This window comes from Chelonia mydas, chromosome 16, assembly GCF_015237465.2.
Source record: "Chelonia mydas isolate rCheMyd1 chromosome 16, rCheMyd1.pri.v2, whole genome shotgun sequence".
Lineage (NCBI taxonomy): Eukaryota > Metazoa > Chordata > Testudines > Cheloniidae > Chelonia > Chelonia mydas.
The window spans coordinates 6,310,493-6,331,609 of record NC_057857.1 but is presented as its reverse complement, the minus strand read 5'-3'; the positions used below and the strand labels follow the sequence as shown (position 1 = coordinate 6,331,609).

General features: G+C 43.6%; 2 protein-coding genes across 3 annotated transcripts in view; both read left to right on the top strand.

Moving 5' to 3' along the window:
* Positions 1–5,494, top strand: part of LOC102934655 (ectonucleoside triphosphate diphosphohydrolase 2) — a 35,870-nt gene extending 30,376 nt beyond the window's left edge. Inside the window, exons 8-9 of the mRNA XM_027829833.3 lie at positions 1,018–1,152; positions 2,103–5,494. Coding sequence (XP_027685634.1) covers positions 1,018–1,152; positions 2,103–2,321 — 354 coding nt within the window. The 3' untranslated portion in view covers positions 2,322–5,494. The remainder of the gene's footprint in view (positions 1–1,017; positions 1,153–2,102) is intronic.
* On the top strand, positions 3,143–20,491 carry LOC102932760 (ficolin-2). 2 transcript variants are annotated; one of them, XM_043530819.1, is made up of 12 exons: positions 3,143–3,270; positions 7,500–7,916; positions 11,107–11,220; positions 11,641–11,694; positions 12,289–12,324; positions 12,845–12,880; positions 13,515–13,550; positions 14,061–14,188; positions 15,519–15,648; positions 17,982–18,116; positions 19,498–19,775; positions 20,050–20,491. In XM_043530819.1, exons 2-11 carry the CDS (start codon positions 7,835–7,837, stop codon positions 19,743–19,745), a joined length of 999 nt encoding a protein of 332 aa, XP_043386754.1. In that variant the 5' UTR covers positions 3,143–3,270; positions 7,500–7,834; the 3' UTR covers positions 19,746–19,775; positions 20,050–20,491. The 2 variants fall into 2 exon arrangements, with proteins under 2 accessions (XP_043386754.1, XP_007067688.1); XM_007067626.4 differs by lacking the exon at positions 20,050–20,491 and having other exon boundaries at positions 19,498–19,975.
* Positions 20,492–21,117: the final 626 nt, after the last annotated feature.

Below are 21,117 nucleotides of genomic sequence, written 5' to 3'. Positions count from 1 at the left end.
CTTCTGCGCAACATGCTGAGCTCTTTCCAAAATCTGGCCGTGATTGTCCGTGCTTGAGCCCTTCTGACAATTCCAGCCATATTGTGGATCCTCCTGGTAGAAATATTTCCACCTCATCGCTGACACCACCGAGATGTGGCTGGAATGGTTGGGTGGTTCAAGCTGGCTGGAGGTGCCATCTCGCTGTGAATGGGACTTATCATCAGGGAGTGCACATAGGCTCTTTTGTACCATATGTTTGGGATATCACTGTGAGATCCCAGGTTATAAAAAGCTCCAAATCTCCGCAAATGTCAAACTTCGTCCAATCTAAATTTTCCTGTTTTGTATTTTTCATTTTTATCAGCTTTGTGGTTTGTGGTTGCTCTGTGGCTTCCAAAGACTGCTCAGCATTGGACAATAGGTACATTGTGCTGAACAAATAGGGTCCCTGACTTTGATATAATCTGTACAGTGTTATGCAGAAGAGAGAGATCACCCATGGGAGCTGTGATCCAAGCTCCTCTCCCTGGGCTTCTCATTTAGTCAAGTGCTCCTTCCTTTGTATTAAGCAGTAGAAAGGGGAGGCTGACTGGCCCTCCTGTATTTTACATACTTATGTCTCCTGTTACTCTTCTTTCCATACAAAACTATCCTCATTCTCTTGTGCCCTCCCACATGGAGCGCCCCATGACATGAGGTCCTTCAACACCCAGGGGGTCCATGGAGATCCTTCCATGGGGAATTCAAGAGATTTTTTCTTTGAAAAGGCAAAAAAAATGAAATGTGAAGTGATTTGGATGAAGGAGGGTCTCTCCCTTCCCTGAGGGTGAAATAAAAGTCTTCAGCTTAGCAGGCTGAAAGAAGCATTCACTTCATAGCCATAAATAAGACGCTTGAGAGCATTCCTGAGCATTGCTGCAATTCAGCAACCGGTGGCACAGAGCAGCAAGGACTGGATTTTACCATATTCGGAGCATTCGGAAATGCAGTTAGTGAATATTTACTTGTCTAACTTCTTTTGCAAATGCTGTTAAGCTGAGCAAGAGGTTCCAGATGCGACCAGACAGTCTTGCTGATCAGTGTTCCGTATCCATGTTCATCTACCATCTAAGTACAAGGGGATTCCTGTTCGACTTGGACAGCTCTGGCCAGATTACATTCCAGGAGAAGGTCAGTAATGTGATGCTTTAGATAACAGATGTGTCTGTGGGGAGGTAGCTAACAGTGCCTGGGAGGGATATGTCCTCTCCCATGATCATTTTTGAGATATCTTACACGGATGCTGTCATTTCTGGCTGGCAGCAGTTCCTCCCAGGCAAAGGTGATGAGGAAAAATAGTGTGGATAAAATAAGAAATGAGTCCAAACGTTCAGAACCTGAGCTATGCAGCTATACCCCAGTGCTATATTTTTATAAAATAAAGTGACTAGTCTGACAAGCAGGACCATCAACTAAGCCACAGAAAGATGATCATCTCTGTCAGTCACTGTTGTGAAACTTGGCAGACATCACGAATGAATGGGTCAAAATTCCAACCCTAACATTGAGCAACTAGTCCTCTATTAGAATGCAGTGTATCGTGGGGTGCAGGACAGCATTCGAGGTGGTAGATCAGGGAAGGTGGCCTGGAGATAATTTAAAACTAAGGGCAAAAAGACATCTTCAAGGTTTTCTGAGTTGAGAGATGGGCCTGAGTCAAAAAAAATCCCAGTCTGTTTCTAGTTTTTGAATGCCTTGCAAAGTTTGGGAGTGTTCACATCTGGAGAGCTAATGTGGTCTGTTACAGAGCCGGGGGCCAGCTGTGAAATTTGGGTTCAGATTTTGAATAATCTGGGGGACAGGGTTAGATTGGTTAGACACATCTTTTAACAGAAAAGTCACATCCCTTCCCTTCCCGCCTTTGGCCAGGACTGGAAGCAGAAGTGCCCTTCAGAAACTAGTAATCTCCTGAGAAAGCGTGGTCTTTTGAGTCTTCTAACCCAATTTTGAGACCAGGATAAAATTAACTAAGCGTTGGGTCTGGGCATTGAGATATCTGTCTGAGCCTCCAGCCCTGGGCTTCACCTGTCACTAGTCACCTGCCACGAACCCAGTCTTACTCTGTTGTTTTGTTTCATTAGGTTGGTAACATATCAGCTGGCTGGGCTCTTGGGTACATGCTGAATCTGACCAACACCATCCCAGAGGATAAGCCGAGCTCCCTGAAAGGGATTGAATATGGGATCTGGCCCTTGCTCTTCATCCTCTTTGTCCTGATGCTCACGGGCTCCTTCACACGCATCGCATACCGTGTGATGGCTAAGGACAATGGGCAGGATGGCATTGTGGAAGAACTCTGACTGTTGTCCCAGGGGTTGTCAGCTCTCAGCAGAGGGCAATTACAGGACAGAGAGAATGAGAGCACACAATGGAGTGGCCTGAAGAGACGAAGGTCTCTCCTGTGAGATTTCTGAGACTTGGTGGGCTGCTACTAGGCTTCAGCATTGCAAATAGAGATAGCAGCTCTCATGCTGCAGGAAATCTGGGATTGCAGTTAGCTGGCAAGCTACGCGCTTTCCTGGACCCGTGGAATATGAGACTCTGCGGAGCTGTTGCATAGGTGTCAGAAAAAGCTCTTTAGTGTTTAATTTTTTTCATCCGATCAGTTTTCCAAGAGGCAAACAGCCAGATGGAGCTTCCAGAGTTCGGCATGGTGTTCAGCCATCTGGGCCTCCCCCCAAGCCAGACAGGCTGTAAACATGTAGTTTACACTGATGCCATAGAAAGTGCCTGGTAACTAGCCCTGAATGCTGGGTACATGCTGGTAGTTGTTTTCTGTGGAGCTGAGGAGGCAGATCCCAGTGGAAGAGATTCGGATTTCAGTCACTCCTTGAGGTACTCTGGGGTATCTCCCTGGTAGTCAGTTACTTCGGATTTGCACCGTGGTGGCGGATAGCAGAATCAATTGGAAATCTGAAAATAATGGAAATCTGGCCTTGCGCTCTTTTGAAACTCTGGCCCACAGAGACCACAGTCAGTAGCTTTTACAGGAAAAATGGCTTCCCAAGCAAGCCTCAAAGCGAAGCGGCACACTAATACGACGATTGTCATCACAATGGAACCAGGACATTCCTGTCAATTCTAGAAGGGCAGAGTGAAGATATGATCAGATTGTGAAAAGAATTTGCTGTACAAGGTGCTGTTCCCGCCCAGAAGAGCAGATCCTATGTCCACTGATTGGGAACTGAACGTCCTTAAAATTCAGCTGTAATGTAACTGCCAGTTCACAGTCATGTTCCAATTACGAAGGTAGCTTTTCAGTGATGGTAGTAATTATCTGATTGTTTCAGCATCTTAGTTTTAACAAAGAAAATATCCATGCTCATCTTCCTGACAGCTTCCTCCTTTCTTGTTAGTGGGAATCTTCAAAAATGAATGATCTCTGTTTCTGGCTTTGGTGGTATTATGATGTGTATTGAGCTAGCACCTGGAGGTTCCAATCAATATCAGGGCCTCACTGTGCTAGCACTGTGAAAACACACAGAGTCAGCCCATCCCAAAGTTCTCGCAATCTAAGTACACAAGAAAGACAAAAGGTGGGAGGGGAAACTGAGGCACAGAAGGTGAAATGACTTGCCCAAAATCATGCATCCAGTCAGTGGCAGAGCCAGGAATAGAAGCCAGATCTTCTGATTTCCAGTCCAATGACCTATCCATTAGACCAGAATTAAAGTTAAGCGGTTAGTTTATATTCCAACATCCAAATTTCCTTTGGAGGGGTGCAATGATAGCTGAGCACTTCTAGTGTCGTGTGCTATTCCAGTATTCCTGGAACATGGTGCTTCTGGGAATGATGTCACATCACTAGCCAGTCATTGTCTCTGCTGCTTTACCATAATTCTTGGTACTAACCCTTCATACAGTGACATCAATCCTAGGAAGAAACGGTGGTTCTCTAGGTCAGTGGTTCTCAACCAGGGGTACGCAGAGGTCTTCCGGGGGTACATCAACTTGTCTAGATATTTGCCTAGTTTTACAACAGGCTACATGAAAAGCACTAGCGAAGTCAGTACCAACTAAAATTTCATACAATGACTTGTTTATACTGCTCTATATGCTGTATACGGAAATGTACTACAATATTTATGTTCCAGTTGATTTATTTGATAATTCTATGGTAAAAATGAGAAAGTCAGCAATTTTCAGTAACAATGAGCTGTGACACTTTTGTATTTTTATGTCTGAGTTTGTAAGCAAGTAGTTTTTAAGTGAGGTGAAACTTGGGGGTACGCAAGACAAATCAGACTCCTGAACGGGATACAGCAGTCTGGAAAGGTTGAGAACCACTGCCCTAGGTAAAGCCATGGTTACTTTCAAACTCTTGTAAAAGAGCCCAGTGCTATTGAGGAAGTTGCTTTCAAAGAAATGGAAAGGATAAAATAAAATAAAATGTAATCCTTCAACTAAAGACTTTAGGGTGTGATTTTCAAAACTGACTTGGCCAGATTCTTACAGGTATTTAGATGCCTGGGATTTAGGTGCCTAAATACCTTTAACAGTCAGGCCCTGAGTGACTTAAGAACACAAGCTCCAAAATTAAAAGCATTTGTGCTTCTAAGTCAGTCAGGGTACATCTACACTGCAATAAAAATCCTCTCCCTCCTCGCAGGGTTTCAGAGCCCAGGCTCCAGTGCAAGCCTGATCAACTACACTGCAATTTTTAGCCCCAAAGCCTGAGCCTCCTGAGCCCAAATCAGATGATCTGGGCCAGCCCTAACTGTGCTGCAGGTCTTTTTTTGTAGTGTAGACGTACCCTTTGGGTAACATTTTTTAAAAGTGTTAAGTGACATAAAAAGAAAAGGAGGACTTGTGGTACCTTAGAGACTGACACATTTATTTGAGCATAAGCTTTCATGAGCTACAGCTCACCTCATCCGACGAAGTGAGCTGTAGCTCACGAAAGCTTATGCTCAAATAAATGTGTCAGTCTCTAAGGTGCCACAAGTCCTCCTTTTCTTTTTGCGAATACAGACTAACACGGCCGCTACTCTGAAACCTGTCATAAAGTGACATAGGAGCCTAAGCCCCATTTTCTGAAGGGATATAGGATCCCGTGGAAGTTCACTTTTGAAAATGGGTCTTAGGCTCCTCAGTCACTTAGAAAATCCCATCCATAATATTGTTCATAAATGTACATTACAGTAAGGCTGCTCAAACATTTCTGGGGCAGCTCATGCTGTTCTCAAGCCCACAGGTGGAGTGTCGGGGAGGGCAGACCTGGGGGCCAAGTGAAAGCTGAGGTAGGAACCTTCAGTTTGCTCTTTTTTTTTTGTTTTTGAGTTGCATGTCTAAGTATAACTTTAATAAAAAGTTGTTCTAATAGGCAATCTGTGCTAGTCTCAACCAGGCCTCGTGAACAAGAAGAGCTCTGTGTAGCTCAGAACCTTGTCCCTCTTGCTAACAGAAGGCAATAAAAGATATTCTCTCACTCACGAAAGCTTATGCTCAAATAAATTGGTTAGTCTCTAAGGTGCCACAAGTACTCCTTTTCTTTTTGCGAATACAGACTAACACGGCTGCTACTCTGAAACCTGTCATTATGCAAGGCACTGCATTTAGCCGTATGGAGTAGAAATCTATCAACTTCATGAAAAAACTCGTACAGATACAGACAGACATCATCTTCCTTTCCAAATGAAGTGAGCTGTAGCTCACGAAAGCTTATGCTCAAATAAATTGGTTAGTCTCTAAGGTGCCACAAGTCCTCCTTTTCTTCTCACTCACATTGTGTCTCTCATATTCTGGGACCAATACAGCTACAACACTGCAAAGAACATTTGTAAAAATCCTTGAACTTTAAGACACTCTTTGACATTTCCCCCACACTGAGTTCCGCAATGTTTCATTGTTCTATATCGCCCTGGGGATAAACACTGCAATCACATTCCAGCAGGGGTCATGTCCATCCAGACCCTATCTCCAGCTGTTGTAAACAAAGATAGGTTTCCTTTCGTAAACTAGGCAGATTAATATGGATGTAAATCCTTCAGTGCCTCCCTCCCTTTGTGTCCTACTAAAGCTATTTTTGCCTTCTAGTGTTAAGTGGAAGGAAAGGAACTTGGGTAGTAGCCAGTGCTCTTACTGCTGTAATAAGGCTCTTAAGGCTCTTAACTATAAAACAAATCTCCCCGAAAACTCAGTCCACCCCAATAACGTTAGTGCAATCAGCCCTGAGGGAGCAGAGCCAGGTAACGTAAGAACATTGAAGGGATGGGTGTCACGTCATCCTGCTACAGGAGAGACCGGGTTCCAAAGAAACCTCAGAACACCTGTTTTTGGACCAGTGAAGACTGAGCATGTGGCAGAGGCAACAAACTGGGTTTCCAGGAGCAGGGGGACTGGTGTGGAGGAAAAGATGTAAACTTCCCTGTTTATGGAGTTCTCTTCTGCCATGGAGCAAGTCTGAGAAGGTGGAGGAATGGAAATGGTAGCAGGTAGACACAGCGGAGTTAGTGGAAGAAGGCAGTTCTGACAGCAGAGAGATGGATAGCAGGCTGTGCATTGGTCTCAAGCAAGAGGGCTCCAATCTATAGGGAACCAGGGGGAGAAATGAAAGGACCAAAAGGGATACATCGCGGCAGGCACCTTTACTGGTGTCCATATGAAGCATGGCTCTTGTCAAGGTTGAGGGCTCGCTCAGAGTGCTAACCCACCTCCTATTCTGCCTGTGCTCTGCTCAGGTGCTAGGTCAAGGCACACTAGGGAGTCTCTTACTGCCCAGTCCTGCAAACCCTCGCTCATGTGACTCATCCCTTTAATTTCAGTTAGACTACTTAGATGAACTAGAGTTCACAGGATGGGTTTCTAAATGCTTATCTAACCTGATCAGAGATCTTACAACTATGCCACCACCAAGCAGGATTCCTTGATGAGCAAAACAGTGACAAAAACTGGATGAAAAACACCTTGGCTGGTTAGTGTCTGCCTTGGTGCACTGTGTATCTGGATATCCACAAGATGTGGTCCTTCAGAGCCAGGATGTGCTAATAGCCCAAACATTTTGGAATTGAGGATTTTTTTTTTTAAGATACCTGCCACAGAAGGGGGTTGTTGTTCTGTTGGTGGGTATTTATTCAGGGCCTGATCTATTGAAATCAATGGGAGGGTTTCCACTAATTTCAGTGTTATTTGGCTTGGATCCTAAAGCAGGTGGGACAGTCCATTAGGAAGAATCCAAATATTATGAGGCTTAATGCCTCTCTGGAAGGTGCTCACACACCAAGATGATGGGCCTGATACAAGAACCTGAACAGAGCAGAATACAAATGAGTATGTGTATGACCAAAATTATGCAAATACCCAGAGCATGGCTGGGCATTGCTGCTGATTTATAAAGGGCAAGAGATTTGAATGTGGTAACCAGTTATACAGTACCCGCTGCATGAAAGTGAGTTGTCGGAGGTGTATTTAGTTCCTTAGTTGTGGGTTAGTTCCTCAGAATTTTGGAATTAAGCTCCTAATAACCCTCTCCCCGACAGCTCTACGTTCAGTGTAAATCCCCCAGCTCACCAAAGGGAAACCAGAAGACTGGAACCAGAAGGCCACAGGAGGTTTTATATTTAAAAAAAAAAAAAGTGTCAACCCTTTTGAGGATTTCCCTGCATCCAGGTGGCAACACTTCCTCTACAGTGATCTCGGCAGGGGAAAAAACTGGACTATGGAGACTGGCTGAGGAGACTGAGAGGTCAGAGGTGGAGCTTAATATTATAATTTGTGTTGCCTGGAAAACTCTCACAGCTCTGAAATGCTAAAGCAGAGGAGAGGGCAGTGAGAAGACGAGTGGAGCTGCCGTTGCGGAGACCAGCAACTGGCCATGGGGAGGGCTGCCCAGCAAACCCTCCTCGCCGTACTCTGCCTAGCAGCTGTGGTTTGTGAGGCTCAGGACACCTGCCCAGGTGAGTGAGGAACAAAGCTGTTACCTTTTAACAACATGGGTCCAACTAGCTACTTTGCAGTAGTTACTGTCCACCCCTGATGGTGAAGCACCACTGTAGACTCGCCTGCAGTGAGGTCGCAGGAAGGGGACTCTGGGCGAAGGAATCAGGCACAGTTCATCTCATGGGGTTTCTAAGAAATACTCCCCATAGGAGAGAGGAATCTGGGAGCTAGGGGAGCAGGGTCCCAGCCTCCAAACCCCAGAGAACTGTGGAGAAAGGAAGCTCCTCAACAGTGCTGCACAGCCTCCCCCATGCTTCTCAGTAGCATGGCTCTCTGAGTGGCCACCCCGCCATGCTTATCCGCCTTACTGTTCCTCTCTGGGAAGGGGATGCTGTGGAGGGGGAGTTAGCGTTCATGGGAAATTCCCTGGGTCCCAAATGGAGCATTTTGCTGGGAGCATCTGCCCTCCTAGTTCCATTCCCTCATTACCCCAGAGCCAGGGGGCCCTAACTCCATGGAGCACGTAGAGAGGACTTTCCGCTGATTTCTGAGGAGGAGCGGGGATCACACACAATACAGCAGAACTCTGAACAGGGAGGAACCGGACACATTAGACTCACTTCATAGCTTCCAGCTTCTCCCCATTAGTATTGGGCTCTTCTCTGGGCTGTGGCAGACCTGGGGAGGTGGGGATGAGGAAGACAAGGCTGAAAAATTCCCAGTTACTAAGAGGGAACCTTGAAAGACTCCCCTTCTCAAAATGAAACCATTTCCAATAGCATCCCAAGCCGCTCCAATTCTGGCTGATTAATCATCCTCATGAAATCAAACACTTGCTTATGTGCCAGCCCCCACAAAGCCAATGTATGGGCTACACAACACTGTTTCCTCATTCCCTTGCCCCTGGGAGGTACTACCCAGAGTTTTGCAATTAATGTGGAATCTAGAATAAGGGGGAAAATGCAGCAGTACTAATGCACGTACAAAACACAGTCATCTTTTATATTAAGGTTCCATTATTAAATGATTAACATGTTTTAATACATGGCTTGTCTATGGTTACAGATTGTTATAGAGTCCATTAAGTCAGTGGAGTGCTTACCACGTCTTAAATCAATAATATGAATGATTATTTACTCTAATAAACCTTTGAATAAAACCATCTATAACATCTTCTGCTGATGTGTTTAGAACCATCTATAACACATACTACATGTGTTTCTAATGTGCTTGTAACATCTCTTCAAGATTTATAAATGGCACCTTAGTACAACATGTGCACCAAAAGATGCTGATTACAGGCTCTATTACCCTCTGCACTTGGATACAAGTAGTTGGGAAAGCTGTTCCTGCTCCCCATACAGACTTACATTTATTGAGCTATTTGGGGATGGATAGTTTTTATTGCAGGTTCAGGCTGCTATAAACCAACAGAACCCATGAAATTCAGAGGCGCGGCTGTTAATTTTCAATCCATTCTATTGTTCCACAGACTTTCAGTTCAGAAAGTATTTTAAAATGTTCAAGACTTGGAATTCTCTAAAATGTTATATATATTTAAATTTTCACTCTTAATACACATTCTTGTATAAACCTCGTTCCTAGATCACCTTCACAAATGGCTTCCAGCTTGTAAAAAACTAAAAGCTCTGGTAAGAAAGGGTGAGATACTAACCTATACGTTACATCACCGACACAGACATTGAAAACAGGGAAAAGAACAGTAAAGCCATCAGCGAACAGCTTCCAAGCAGAATCCCAGACTCATGCTTCTCACACCTCACGTTTCCTATGTGTTGTAATGTTGGCAATTTCTGTTTGGAGGAAGTTGCTGATGTCTTCATTGTTCATTTCCCTGTTTTCAGTATTTGCATAGGTTATGTCTTGTATGGGTTAATAGCTGTAACTTTCTCACAATGTGGTTTTATAAAATGTTCCTGGATCTTTTTCTAACCCTGACCCTGCTGTTATATCAACCTACAATTGTTGTGTTCATGGCATACACAGAGAGAGTTAGAGCCCCTTAGAACTTAAAGTGACAGCTTCTAATTTTAACACAGTTGTCAATGCATCAGTGTTTTGGCTAGATGGACTGGTGTTAATTGGCAAAGCTCCATTGAAGTCAATTTGCCAGTTTACACCAGCTGAAGATCTGATCCTTTTACCCCTTTCTTTCCTGCAGCCTTGTTTTGAAAACTACTGTTCACACAATGAAGGACTGTCATGGTCATGTACTGTACAGGCAGTCCTCAACTTTACAACGTTCGACTTACAACAAACGGCACTTATGACATTTCTGAATTTACACCCTGATTTGACTTAAGACAATTGGTTTAGACTTTGATGCTCGGTCCCACAGTGGAGTGGATTGCGGTTCTGAGTTACGACGTTTCGATTTACGACGCAATTTTCAGGAACCAATTGTGTTACAAGTCCAAGGACTGTCTGTACTGTGTTAAAGATTTGCCATGTTTAAATGTAATATCATCTCTGAAATCATGGATGAAATCATCTTTACTTTATGCAGGTGTCATGAACATACCACCCCCATGTCCCCTTCTTCATCTTTACTAGAGGGACCAAAGCGTTTGTTTTTTAAACTTCTGTTTCTAAGGGCTGACTTTTAAACAATTATAACTCAAACTAGTGGACTTCGCAGAAATTCCATTCTATGCTCCGAATTAGTGCTGTAAGTTTGGGGATGATAAATTACATGTCACATATGTAAGAAGGAGGCTTAATCCCGTCTTTAAATGCAAATCTCACTGCAGTCTGGACTATGGAAGCTCTTGAAACTTCGTTTGCGTGCAAGAGGACATATGGACTGAGAGGACAGGATAGTTTGAACCACAGAGGGACAGGCCAGAAAACCCACAGCCTGATAGAGAGTTTGGGGCAGAGGCTTTCCACTCTGACTCTACCTTCCCCCAAGGTCCAAAGAAGATTCTTCTGCAGCCCTCCACAGTGCGAGCCACAGAGAGGCACTCTGGGGTTGGGCTCAGAAGGTCAAGGGGCTTGTTCCTTCTACTTGTGCCTGTAGCATTCCTTGAGTAGCCTTGGCACCGACGCTGCTTGTGTGTATTTGCATTTCTAACCAAGCAAAGGCTCTGTTAGATCTCATGGCGTATCGTGTTTCCACCTGGAATTCACAATTTGCAGAACATCCCATATCCTCTGTGTCTGATAAAGATTATTTTATGTCTCCAGAAGTGAAAATGGTGGGTCTTGGTGGTAAAGAGAAGCTCGCTATTCTGCAAGGATGCCCTGGTGTTCCTGGTGCCACAGGTCTCAAAGGAGAACCCGGAGCTGCAGGAATGAGAGGTACTTTCCTCAGCACTGGGTGAGAATCGGCTTTGGATGGTGAAGGCACAAACATGAATTACTCAATAAATAACAGGTTTCAGAGTAGCAGCCGTGTTAGTCTGTATCTGCGAAAAGAAAAGGAGGACTTGTGGCACCTTAGAGACTAACAAATTTATTTGAGCATAAGCTTTCGTGAGCTACAGCTCACTTCATCGGATATAACCATCGTTTTACTGATTAAAAGACCATGTAAATTACATGCAGGATTTGAGCAATATCATCAACTGATGAAAACTGGCTTGGTTCCATTCGCTTCAGTGTCCTTTTACATTACCTGAGGATTCAGCCAGAAAGGGTAGAATTGGGAGCTCAGGTCTGTTCTAATTTCTTCTGTGTTTGAAAATATAAAATGTTTAAATTCATTCTCTGTGTTTGTAGGAGAAAAGGGAACTCAGGGGAGCCCTGGGAAGATGGGACCAGCTGGGGAGAAAGGTAAAGTAATAAAAAGACTAAGTAAATTTGTTTAACTACCATCAAATAATTTTTAACATTTGAATTTTCCTCTTTTGAAAATTTAACAATACCCCTCCCCCCATCTTTCTCTCAATTTAGAGCATGAATCAAATTTAGGCCTCTCTTTGTTTTATGACTCACTTATGAACTGTTCCTAATTGCTAAGAATGTATCCGTTATTCCTGGTGTTCACCAAAGTATTCTCAGCCGCTGGCTGTTTTGTGAAATGCTTGCTACAGGCATTGGTAATTTATGATGTGGAGTCACGCGATCTAGTTGACTGAAACCTTTTAATATGAGAGTGATGACTGAAGAACTTCTGGTATGAATTCATGCAGTCTGCAGGACAAGTAAGTAGTTTCATTAATACTAGCAGTGATCTAAATATTCATGAACAGCAAATAGTCGGACTCCATCGAATGGACACTAATGACATTTTTGGCCATTTTTTCACAAACAAATTCATAGATCTGTGTTTTCAGTATTCACCCAGCTCTTATCCCAATAGAACCTCAGTTCTAAGCTCTCATTGAGATTGCTACGTCTCTGTTCATTCTTTCCATTTTCCACCAGGAGAGAATGGTGACACTGGTGTTCCTGGTCTGAAAGGTAAGAGACCTCCAATAATTTTTACTTGTTGAGCTATACTCCTGTCTTTTATGCTGTTATCCTTAGTGATAGAGACTGAGTCAGTAGGGAGTGCAGTTGTGACATGCTAAGAGTTTTTCAAAAGAACTCTGCACCCAATGCGTCCCAGAGTCAATGGGAGTTGGGCACTTAACTTTTTTGGTCTCCTTTGGAAATTCCAGCCTTCACCTCAAAAATGAAATAAAAAGAGCCAACCCCAACATACACAGTTGCCCAAATTACACTCTTATTTGTACTCGTTCAACTCGGATGAAGTCAGGTGGGTGGCACTGATGTGAAAAAGAATTTGGCCCTCTCTCCTCTGTGTCACACTTATCAGACTCTGGAAGGGTTAATATTTTTTCTATGGGGTGATGTAGGGGAACTGGGGTTTTACACCAACATGGAATTAATAACAAATGCTGGGATGAGCACTCAGATCAGGGTGCTGTCTCTTGGCTGTGTAATGATTTGTTCCTGTGTGTTTTTTTGGTGTTTTTAGGAGATAAAGGAGACAGTGGAGTACCTGGAACTATAAGTAAGAACATCTGCAATTTCTTTTATGGCAAGAGTATAATTTGATTTCATTTTAAAAGAAGTACACTTGAACCTCTCAGGAAACTTTCAGAGTGCAATTTGTTTGCACACAATACTGAATTTGTTAATATCCCTGGAGCTGATGAGCTATCCAAGAGTGTGAAAAAACTTCAATAATTAGAGATGAGCATGGGCTGTCACATGTGCCTCTGCATTTGGATCGAGAACTGATCTCCCCTGAAAGTTTGGGGAGGCTCAGATCACAGCCAATGTGTGAAATTATACTACTTTGGTGCAGAAGGAACTAAAGGGATAAAATGTATTTCACACCCTACAATTGCCTGAATATTTCCCAGCTTGTGAAGAATGTTAGGTAAGGTGTAACTGGATGTTATTTTTATGGATGGGGTGTGGGAAGTAAAATCTATGGCTGGAGAGAATTTAGGACACTGATCTTTGTCTAGGGAAGGACTTGTCTCCACATACTGGTAGCTGGGGTTAGAGATGCGTTAAGATGCTTTACTGTCTCTTAACTCATGATACATACGTGCCTTGTGGCCTGAGCAGGAGTTTAGGAAAATATCATTCTTTTCCTGGTTTCAATCCCCCTTCCTTCTGTTTGCCTTCCTGAACAGCTGAGGAGGAGCTGAAGGACGTACACTGTAAGACAGGTGAGTGTTTCCTAGAATCACATTACTTGAGCTGTCAACTCATCCTATTCAAGGGACCTGGAGGTCAGCTCACAGGGTAGAGACACAGTCAAAGGTGCTTGGAATTCATTCCGACTTCTGTAGCAACTAGTGTAACTGACACCTCTTTCTGCTATGTTAGCATTATTGACTTACATGAGTTTGTTATACCAGAAACCCTCCTGACTATAATACAAGCAGGTAATCCTGTAAAATGGGCTAATGACTAAAAGCCACTGTGGATCCTTGTGTACATTTCTATATGAAGTCTGAAGGAGTCAGTTTCATCGGGAATGTACCGTTTTGCTGCTGTCTTTTCAAATGGGAGTCAGGACTTAGGAAAGCTGTTTAAAAAGAAATCCAGTACTCTAGGGTTTGGAAAAGACAACTATTTGAAATTCCTAGTTCCTTGAAAAGGGATCAATGATGCTTGTGTAATTATCCATTCCAGCAAGTAATTTATTTATAACATTAAATTACCATCCTCTCCAGGAGCGAAGAACTGCAAGGAGCTGTTAGCCAGAGGGAACATCATGAGCGGCTGGTACACCATCTACCCGCACGACTGTAACGCCACGACTGTGCTGTGTGACATGGACACAGACGGAGGTGGATGGATAGTAAGAGAGAGCAAATCATGGAATGCCCGTTCTTGCTGCCATCAAAGCCAATGCAAATCACTGATGGATTTCACAGGGCATGGGATGGGGCCAAGGGTTTGCTCAAACGAGTCAGTTCCTAGAAAGGACATCAACCATGTGAAGGCATTTGTAACCTTGGTTGAAAATGAAATCTATTTCTTTGTGCCGTCCCAGTGATACATGTTCACCAGAAGCAGGAGTTCAAACAGAAACTTCCCAACTTGGCAGCGTGTTTAAGATAAAATTGAGGCTGAACTGGGAGCTTGTTTAAATCTGTTCTGTTAGAATTTGGGGGAAGAGGAGGTGCACAAGGTGAGGAAAAAAGTGAGGAGCTGATGGTGTTAAGGGAGTGAGGTCTTACAGGTTCTGGTTACCTTTGTATCCAATACCTATCGCCATATAAAAGGAAAACCCCATAGCCCACTGTGTTAAATGGAGTTGAAAGAGGAGGGAAAATATGTGCAATGCAGAGGAATTCTGTTTCACTAGGAATTCACAATTTCAGAATTTGGCTTATTTACAAATCAGAATGAAACTTGAAAATTTTAAAATTCTCCAAATGAATATTCTGATTTTTGTTTTGTTTTGGATCAATCAAAAATGTTTCATTTAGCTAATATCAGCACAAGTGTGTCATTTTGATTTTGACTTTTGTTTATATTATAATATATAGTACAAGAGGTTGAGGAATTCAATACAATTTTATGAAGCATTTCAGTTTCAATGGGACTGCATTTTCTGACCAGCTCTTAATATTTTATTCTTTTAACTTCCAATTTCCCTGTTAAGCCTATTAACACAGCAGTGGGAGGATTTCCCTTTTTGGTGCTAAGGCACCAGGTGCTCAGAAAGTTTCACTTGCACAACTGGAACATGGCTGTAGACAAGCTCCTTATCGGTAATTTTTGTCCACAGCTGCTATCTTATGTCACTTATTTACGGAGAAGTAATTCCTTAGCTTTCCAGCATGTAAGAGGTGAAATTATATTAGTTCATTGCTTTAGACTTCTATTTGTGGGCTCGATGCAGAAAGTACTGGGTGAGATTCTATGGTCCATGTATGGAGGAGACCTTCCTGGCCTTAAAATCTATGAATCTGTTACAGCATCTATCCACTTTGTCAATTCTCAAAACAGATGAAAATAAGTACCAGTAATTAAATACCAATCTGAGCTCTCATTTATATCCTGTGAGGCAGAGTAGAATTTGACTAGTTTAATAGTGACTGTTGATGCTTTAAAATTCTGCTCTGGTACTCTTGCTTTGTTCAGGACAGAAACCGACCTGCATCCCTTTCATTTCCCCACAGGTGTTCCAGAGGCGGGCAGATGGTTCAGTGGATTTTTTCCGTGACTGGCATTCATACAAGAGAGGTTTTGGCAGCCGCCTGACAGAATTCTGGTTGGGAAATGACAATATTCACCTATTAACCTCTTTTGGTAACTAAACAACATGCATCGTGTGCACTTTTCCCCACCAATTTCTCACTCTATACTTGATTGTAGAGTGTTCTCTTTATAACTTTAACTAGGCTCTCTGATAAGGAAAAGGACAGTCCAGCCATAGGTCAGCTACTGACTTTCCTTGTTGTGTGTTTTCCTAGAGAGAGACGGATTTAAGGTGGCGGTTGTGATGGGTTCCCCCTGGGGTGCAACCTGGAACCCTCTGACTCACCAGCCTGGTCTCCCTCTCTGCACTGTGCTGCTGTGCCAGGCTCCCAGTCCTACACTCCCATCAGCATTCACACAGGCAGGGATACACCCAGTTGTATGCAGGCTTTGGCCAGCCACTGCATGAACCAACAATAGAGAGGCTGCAGCCAAAATTACCCCCAGCATCCCAGCCCAGGACCCCAGAGCTGTACTTTTCTGCCCTGGTCAAAATCCCAACCAGTATGAATTTATTACTCAGTTCTCCTCTCCCTCAATGTGGAGAGGAATATGCACACTTGTGGTAACCAAGCTGAGATTTTTCCCTAGACACTTCACTTAAAGGCACACTGGTTTAGGTTAAAATATAAAGCAAGTTTAATAGCTACAAAAAGATAGATTTTAAATTATTATAAGTGATAGCAAACAGATCAAAGTGGATTACCTAGTAAATAAACAAAAACGCAAACTAAGCTTAACATACTAGAAGGATAGACTTTGAATGAACAATCTCTCATCCTGACTGATGATACAAGCAGGCTCGCAGATTCTCAAGGCACAAGCTGCACTTGCTTTGCAGGTTGGGATCCCCACCCCCGTTTCAAGTCCTTTTCTTTCGGAGCTTCTCTCAGGTGTTCAGTTGTGGGGGAGTGAAGAACAATTGATGATGTCACTTCCTGCCTTATATAGCTTTAGCATATGGCGGGAACCCTTTGTTCCAAAAACAGTTCCCAGCCCAGTTTGTGGAAAAATACAGGTACCCAAAATGGAGTCCAGAGTCATGTGGTCTGGTCACATCCCCCTCCAGAGTCATAGCAGCCATTACCTACAGGCTGTCTTGAGCGTTCTCAGGAAGGCTCACTGGGTGGTGGATGAGTTTCTCCTAAGGCCTATTGTTTTTCCTAATGGCCCATTATCTTGAATAGGCCCCTCCCAAGCAGCTGTCTAAGCTGGAAGCATTTTGCCTAGTGGGTGTCACCCAGGTGTAACTACATGTGAAATACAGATACATAGTCAATATTCATAACTTTAGATACAAAAATGATGCATGCATACAAACAGGATAATCATATTCAGCAAATCATAACTTTTCCAATGATACCTTACATGACTCCTCTTGTACAAAATGCATGATAATTATGCCATAATCATACCATAATAATATTACTATGGTGAATATGGGTCATAGTGTCACAGCGGCTGCCATCCCATAATTGTTAAGGTTCACTATTAATTCTATGCAAAGCCATAAAATGTTAAATGCTGGTAATAGTGGACATGCATGTTACAAAAAAGAGTCCTTTTGTGAAATCTCACTGGACCAGCTAACACTGTAGCTCTGGTGGCTCCAGTCAGGGCCTGGCAAATAGAGTGATGAATCAAATGGCAAATATTCCTTACCAGAAATTCCTATCTTCTCCTGCGTATGAGAGACAGATGGACTGGCTGACCAGACTCCAGAACACAGAGCACTAGAGACTGTTCTGTTTATGCCCTTCTTGTCTGGGTGTTGATTCTTGGTCTCAAGTTAAGGAAGAGCATGTACCCAGAGACTGCTGATTCTTCTTACTGTGGCAAACAGGAACTCTAAAAATAACGCAGGAAATGTAGAGAAGGCTTTGTTTTGCAAAATCTGGGCCTCCTGAGAACTTTCTTTCCAGCTGCCCATAGCCCTTCTCTGTCCCTCTCTGAACCAGTTGATCAATCAAGTTTTCAACACATTAGCAACACACCTTAAAAAGTCATTATTGCTCTGCAAGTAGGGGCTAATGAAACCGATTTCAAATATCTTCTTGCTTAGCAGCTAGCATTCAGTCATACATAACCAGGTAAGGTTTCGAGGGTTTCTTTATAGTTGCTTCTAGTTTTTCTGGCACTTAGATGTAAATGTATCCACTAAGATGTAAATGTAACCAAGATAAGAGATGCAACCTACCATCCAGGATGGGTCAGCAATAACTCCAGTGGAAAGGAGGAGATTTTGGTGTCAGAGCTGAAGGGAAGGGTGCTGCTGGTTTGCCTCTATTAGAGGTGAGGTGAAGTTGAAGGAAGTCCTAAGGATGCAAAATGTGGATGGAATGTGTGATGAGCTATTTTCTTTCTTTCCAATTTGTTTCCATTAGGAGATAATGAACTTCGCATTGACCTCACAGATTTCGATAACATCCATTCATTTGCCAAGTACAAGTCATTCAAAATTTTAGGAGAGACTGAAAATTACAAGCTGATTCTTGGAGATTTCCTTGGGGGTAATGCAGGTAGGTGCCATACATGGTCTCCACATTTCATAGCGCAGAGAAATGCTACAATGCCATTGGAGCTGTACAGAATCCCACAACAAAAGTAAATTAAACTTCTCATCTACAATAACTCTGCCATTTCCTAAGGCTAAATCCTGAAGTTATTACCCACTCCTACTCAGTCCTTAGCCAGGCAAACTCCCATCAAAGTCACTGGGCATTTTACCTGAGTCAGGAGCTCAGAACGTGGTCCAGGTAAATTGCAGGTGAGCTTCATTACAGATGGAAAGTTATTCAGATAAAAGAAGAGCAGAGCTGAATCTTCACCGCAAACTCAAATGGATCCTGAATTGGACCTTTGAGGTTAGAAAAAGTTTGTTTAGCTGTATTTATGATGTTCATGAATTGCTGCTCCACCTGACTTAAACTGAGAGTAGAGGCAGAAAGAAGTAGCAATCTCACACAGGAGCCTTGCTACGGGATTAAAACTGAGTGGAAAAGGGAATGTCCATGTAATGTGAAATTCCAGGTTGCTGACATTTCGTTGCTTATCAGAATGCGACACTAATAGAGTGAAATTTCTGGTGGAACCAGACAGTCTATTTGGCATCCACCTGCCCGCTGGGGAGCTGGGGAGCCTGCCCACCAGGGAGCTGAGGAGCTAGCTGTTTTGTTGTCTATACTCGATCTCACGCTCTGGTTTGATATGGGTCCATTTTCGGGGCTCCTGTGTATAATTCTCTGGTTCTAAATGGATTCTCAACTCATCCCATCCTTCCCCAAAGGAATTTGGCCATGGTCCTGTTGGGGTTGCTGCAGTCAACAGCCATGATCTTTGAAGTGCCTGTACTGTTATTGTTTATTTATATCACGATAGCACCTAGAGGACCGAAACGAGATCAGGTACTGTTGTACTATCAGTTAATCGGTTCTGTACGTGGTAAGAGAAGTGGCAATCTCAATAGACAAGGCAGGGAGTGCAGGTAAGGAATTATGATTTACAGCTAGGGAACTGAAGTGCCGAGATATTATGACTGCCACTTTCAGAGAGGCTTAAGGTACCCAACTCCCGTTGACTTTCTAGCGACTTGTCCCAGGTTACCCAGGAGGTGTGTGACAATCCTAGTCCTAGTCAGGTGACTTAGCCACAGGCGTTCTGTGGAATACCTGCACCTCAGAAGAGCTGGAGGTGGTATGTAACCCAGCACCTGCTGCATCAGGAACCCAGATGGAAGCGGTTAAATTGAGCTTCAGACTTCCTTCTATAGTTCCAGGGATTCCGAGTGCCTCATGGAAGGGGGAAATGGACAGCACGACTCCAGGAATGTTAGATTTGGCCACTGAGGAACTAAACTGCCTGCGACCTGCCATAAACAGTGGTTTCATTTACGTCACACAGGGGATTCGTTATCCGGCCACAACAACATGCTGTTCTCCACTAAAGACCGACAGCAAGATCCTGGTTCGAACGCATGTGCAACAACCTACAAGGGGGCCTGGTGGTACAGTAGCTGCCATTCTTCCAACCTGAATGGGATGTACTGGCTGGGAGCCCACAGCAGCTTTGCAGACGGGGTGAACTGGCAGGCAGGCAAAGGGTACAACTACTCCTATAAACGGTCCGAAATGAAATTCAGGCCCGTTTAGCCCAGCAGGAAGGCAGGCGATCACACAGCAGTGAGCGCGTCACAGGAGTAAACTTATTTTGTATGCCACTACGTATATCAATAATTTTGAGTTTCTTCCCCCTCTCCTTAAGATTGCTACTTTCTTCTGGCACCTGACTTGCTATTGCATGGTGGCTTTTTTTTTTTTTTGAGCTGCGAATCTAAATATAACTTTAATAAAAGTTTGTTCTAATGGGCAATCTGAGCTAGTCTCAACCAGGCCTCGTGGTGCTTTTGCTTTGTTTTTTTATTGTGGATATAGAATGTTACACTTTGTTACACAGTCAACCTTACCTTACCTGCCAGCTGAGGTTTTCCATGGTTCATCTAGTGGCAGTGCAAGGTGGGGAGAAACAGAGTTATGGATGAAAGGGTTTGAGAACAACTGGAAATCTTTCACACGCTGTCTGCTTTGCATTGCTGATCATTTTGAGAACTAAATAAAACATTTCTTTATAATGGAACTGAGGCTGCACTTCTTTGTTTCCAGATAATTAGGGTTGACATAGGAATATCCTTCTGAGCAGGTTTCTGTTGTCCAGATAATGAGCATCCCCATTCTGCAATCCTATACAAAGGTCATGCGGAAGGGCTTCTGCAGGAGGGGCATGGTGTCTTGTTGGCCTGATTCTTACAGGTATGTAGGTGCCTGGGAGATAGGTGTCTAAATCCCTTTAACAATGTGGACCTGAGTGACTTAGGAATACAAGTTCCATTAAAAGTCAATGGCATGTGTGCTTCTAAGTCATTCAGGGTATGTCTATGCCGCAATAAAAAACCCATGACACCAAGTCTCAGAGCCTGAGTCAGCTGGGGCTTGGGATTCAGGCTGCAGGGTGAAAAATTGCAGTTTGCATTTGGCCTGGAACCCCTCTGAGACTGTCCCTCCTCACAGGGTTTCAGAGCCCAGGCTCCAGACCAAGCCTAAAAGCCTATACTGCAAGTTTTAGCCGGGCAGCCAGAGCCCCGTGAGCCCAAGTCAGCTGATCTGGGCCAGCCCCAACCGTGCTGCAGGTCTTTTATTGCAGTGTAGACATACCCTTTGGGTAACATTTTAAAAAAGTGCTAAATGATATAGGAGCCTAAGCCCCAGTTTCTAAAGGGATATAGGTACTTAGGAGCCTAGATCCCATTGACATTCACTTTTGAAAAAGGGGTCCTAGGCCCCCTCAGTCGCTCAGACGCTTTTGAAAATCCCACCCATAATGTTGTTCATAAATGTACGTTACAGCAAAGCTGCTCAAACATTTCTGGGGCACTCATGATGGTCTGAAGCCCAGAGCTGGAGCATGGGGGAGGGCAGGCCTGCGGGCGAAGTGAAAGCTGAGGTAGGAACATTCAGTTTGCTTTTT